This window comes from Rhamphochromis sp. 'chilingali', assembly GCF_963969265.1.
Source record: "Rhamphochromis sp. 'chilingali' genome assembly, chromosome: 17".
NCBI lineage: Eukaryota > Metazoa > Chordata > Actinopteri > Cichliformes > Cichlidae > Rhamphochromis > Rhamphochromis sp. 'chilingali'.
In genome coordinates this window covers 29357715-29361912 of record NC_137944.1, presented here as the reverse complement: position 1 = coordinate 29361912, position 4198 = coordinate 29357715, and the positions used below count along the sequence as shown (strand labels likewise).

At 38.4% G+C, this 4198-nt stretch overlaps 1 protein-coding gene across 1 annotated transcript; it reads right to left on the bottom strand.

Annotated features, from left to right (window-relative positions):
* Positions 1-222: 222 nt before the first annotated feature.
* On the bottom strand, positions 223-3361 carry LOC308384438 (C-type lectin domain family 4 member E-like; the record flags this gene model as incomplete). Its single annotated transcript, XM_080863005.1, is given in 6 exon segments — positions 223-608; positions 611-687; positions 776-900; positions 996-1147; positions 2995-3030; positions 3346-3361. Coding segments are annotated over 6 exon segments (501 nt in total). The 3' UTR covers positions 223-513.
* Between the last annotated feature and the right edge of the window lie 837 nt (positions 3362-4198).

Here is a 4198-nt window from a genome sequence, read left to right as displayed (position 1 = left end):
TATTTTATTTATTTAATTTGTAATTTATTGTACATACATGCATCTTTCTCTTAAAAGTGCAATCTTTTTCACTTGTACTGAACGGGTTAGCATACAATTTTCATTGTTCGAAAGCACAATGACAATAAAGATTCTGATGTATATTTTGCAACATGAGCAGTCCGATTCTGCTGCTGTCTGCCTTTATGGAGTCATTATTTCAAGTAAACACCGCATGCCTTTTTTATTTTATTTTTTTTACATCCAGTAAGCAAACATTCTTCTACATTATTAAACTGTATCATTGGAACATTGTTTTTTTTAAATGAAACATTTTATAAATGTTACAAAGTTACAAAGGGAAACATAACTGTAACTAATGATTTTATCTTTATTTATTAAATACCAGTCTAATAAATGTAAAATGTGGTGACATTTTTGCAGCAGCTATAAAATATAACAATAAGATACATTTAAAAAAATCACAAGATTTTGTCTTCAATTTTATTTTTAAAAATCCAACCACTTTGAAGGTTATCCAGTTATTTCTGCTTTCTCACAAATACTTCTGTGAGCCACGTTGCAGGAAGCATCAAACCAACTGTTCAGATCAGAGGTTTCATCTTTTACCCCATTCTTGCACAATCCTCTCCATCAGGATAATCCCCTTTCCAATCATCTGGCTCGTCGTAGTCCCAATAAGTCAAACTAAAAAAAAAGAACAGAAAGAGGTGTTCAAGTGAAAACTGATAAGTTTGATGCTGTAAATGAACAAAAATATTCCCAATAATCAAACCTTTTGTCCAGTAGCGAGCCATCCACCCACAACCATCTACCCTCTTCTGCTGAGTCAGTCAGTCCAAACCAGAACTTATCCTGAGGATAATTCATTATGTCTTTCAGTCTTTGATCCAGGAATTTCTGAATAGGAAATTCAGATGAAAATTACCTTACAAGACTTCTAAATATGTGATAAAATAGACGTAAGAACATAAACCTGCAACAGCTTCTTATACCTGCTCCTCCCTGCTGTCTATCTTAACCAGGTCTCCTCCTTTAGATCTACATTCACCTCTGCTCACAGTCCAGGATGATTTACTGACAGAGAAATAATAGCACTTTCCTCCATGGTGCTCCCAGCCTTCTCCACATTTAGAACATGGCTCATCTTTGAAGATGTTAGAGCACAAAATTTCATTTAGGTGGAAGAAAGAACTGTGCATGTTTGTGTGATTTAGACTACGTTCACACTGCAGGTCTTAATGCTCAATTCCGATTTTTTTTTTTTTAACAAATCCAATTTTTTTTGTTTGGTTGTTCACACTACAAATAAAATGTGACTGCAAACGCGCTCTAGTGTGAACCCTCAAAGCGGCCCGCATGCGCACAAGAAGACGTCACACACAACACGCTCTGTTTAGACCCGGACCAAACAGTATTGTTTGACTGATGGCCTTAATACAAAGACTTGTTTCGGACTTTACGTTTCCCAATTTTCCTTTAAGTTATAAAGTTATTTTGTTATTTAGATGTGGCCTAATAATGATCCTTATTGGAGCGGTGCTTCAAAGGATAGTTGCAGATTTCTGTCAGAATCTGCAGATTATACAGTACAAATAAAATGTTCACGTTGTCTTCCCAACAGTTTCACTAACATCTACACGGGATGGCCAGGAAGCATTTGCGATGTCTTCTCGGGCGCTGATTGTTGGCGTCTGTCTTGTGTCAGTGACGTAAAAGACGGATTTAGTGCGACATGACCATTTAAATAGCAGTTGCATTCTAAAACATCTAATATGGGTCGCATAGGGTCAAAAAAGTTGGATTTGATGCGCTCTCGCCTGCATTGTGAACGTAGCCTTAGATGTGACAGGAAATGATTTCTGTTCTGCGATTACAATCTAACTACTTCAGTCATCAATGCTAGGCTGGTTAAAGGTATGAACAGGGGTGGGCCTAGCCAACCCACTCAGGTCATTTTGCCCACCCAGTCTAATAAAAAGAAAAAAAAAATCTGTATTAAAAAAAAACTGAAAAAAGTGATAAGCAGAAAAAAAAATTAGACAGAAAACACGAGTACTGTTTCTAAGATGTGGTTTGGTGTGCCTGGTTCAATGTTTTCTACTACCCACTCTCTTTACATGAACAGAGGTGAAATCTGAGGTGAGATCGGAAAAAGAAGAGACCACCAATCTGAAGTGGTGCTAACTCAGAACTCACAGGAAGAAGTAAATGCCGCACGCACGCACACATGCACGCACACACACGCACGTGCACACACAGCCCTACTGCTTGTGAAACAATGAAAAAAAAATTGCTTGACTATGACCACATTCATTCCAGCAGTATTTGAACTTCTTTTCAAAGAAGTAACACACTGTGCAGAGAGCCTTCATCTTTGTCTCTTAACTGTGTTTCTGATAATACACACACACACACACACACACACACACACACACACACACACACACACGTATGTACGTATGTATGTATGTATGTAAATATATATATATATATTCTTATTTTGAACTATTGGAACACTCAGAGCACTTTATACAACATGCCTGATTCACCCATTCATATCAGCACATTTTTCTACACCTAGTGCATTCTATCTAACATCCACATACTGGGGTTCAGCATCTTGTGTGATACCTTTGGTGTGCAGACTGGAGAAGCCAGTGATCAAACCACCAACCTTCCAATGAGCAGATAACCTGCATTACCTCCTGAGCTACAGACACCCAAATTGTACAGCTACAATATGTGGACCCAATAAATCAGTAAAAAAATTATATAATATAAATATTATTTGGGTGAAGTTTTTATTCACTATATGTTTTTTTTGTTGGAGATTGTGTAAAAACAATAATCTCAGAAATCATCAAAACAGGAACTCAGACCAACAACCTACTGATCAGTATAGCACATCTATAACCTACTCAGCCTAAAGCGGGGTAAATCCAGGTCTGCATCAGAGGATACACACATGTCAAAACAAAATCCATAGCTTACTTATTTTTACTTCAGGTTGGGAACATGGCTTTGATTCTGTTAGGAAAAAGAAAAAGAAATGCTTCTATCAATTTTTCAACAGGGTCGTCTGTTTTTTATTTGTCTTGGGTTTTTTTTTCAAATCCACTAAAGTTATAAAAATCTTCATGATGGTTAAAAATGTTTGATTCATTGTAACATCGTAGCTTAAATGTCAAAAACGAGTGACCAACAAGCAAAACCAGAATTAGTGTGCACTCTGCCAGAGAGTACACTGGGCGACCTGGAGGTCGAGGAGGAAGAAAATTTAAAAAAGTCCTGGAAGAGCAGAAAATGGTGAAGGACACAAAAGAAATGCAGAACAAAGTGGACGAGCAGACAGAACCATTAGCCGAGGCTGAGACAGAGAAAAAAGACACGGCAACCCCAGATTCCTCCTCAAAGTTGTGTGTCAACAAAGCTGTTCAGTTGATGGTTTCAAACGCCACAGAAAAAGCTGAACTGAACCAAGTGAAAAATGCACTCGAAGAAACGACCAAACTGGCAAAGAAAGAGTGTGAAGAGGCCAAAAAAGCAGTGAATGAAGCACAGGCAGCACTGTCAGAGGAGAAGACAATGGTAGAGGACGCAAAGAGACAAACTGAACAGGAAAAACAAGTGTTAGAAGAAGTGCAGTTTGTACTCAAAGATGAGACCAATCGGGCTTCAGCTTCAGCTTTGGAAAAGACACTGAAGCTGCAGAAAAAGGTGCGCGTCAACTGGGTTATTCAGTTGGTGGTTTTACTGGCCAAAGAAAAAGTCTCCTCCAAATACAAGATCTTCACAGAGCGCCTCACTCCTAACTGCATCAGCCATCGTCTGATTGAGAAAATCTGGCCTGAAGTTGAGGAGAAACACTTGAATTTATCCCACGACAGCATTTTCAAAGTGGGCAAGGCCATTCTCAAGGATCTTTGCAAAACACACAACTGCAAAGAAAACCTTTTGATTTTTAATCTGAGGGAACAGCTTGACAATATTACCGTCTCAATCTTCACCAAACACCTCTTGGCATTACCAGCAAGAGTACTCAGTGTCTCTAAAAACAGGCAAGAGTACAAGGAAGTTGTAAAAAATGTGACCAAAGATCTGGTAATGCACGCCATGAGCGAAGGAAATGAGACGATGACACTGAATCCAGTAGCATCCGAGTTTATTGTAGAGAGGCTTTTCCAGAAGATCTGGG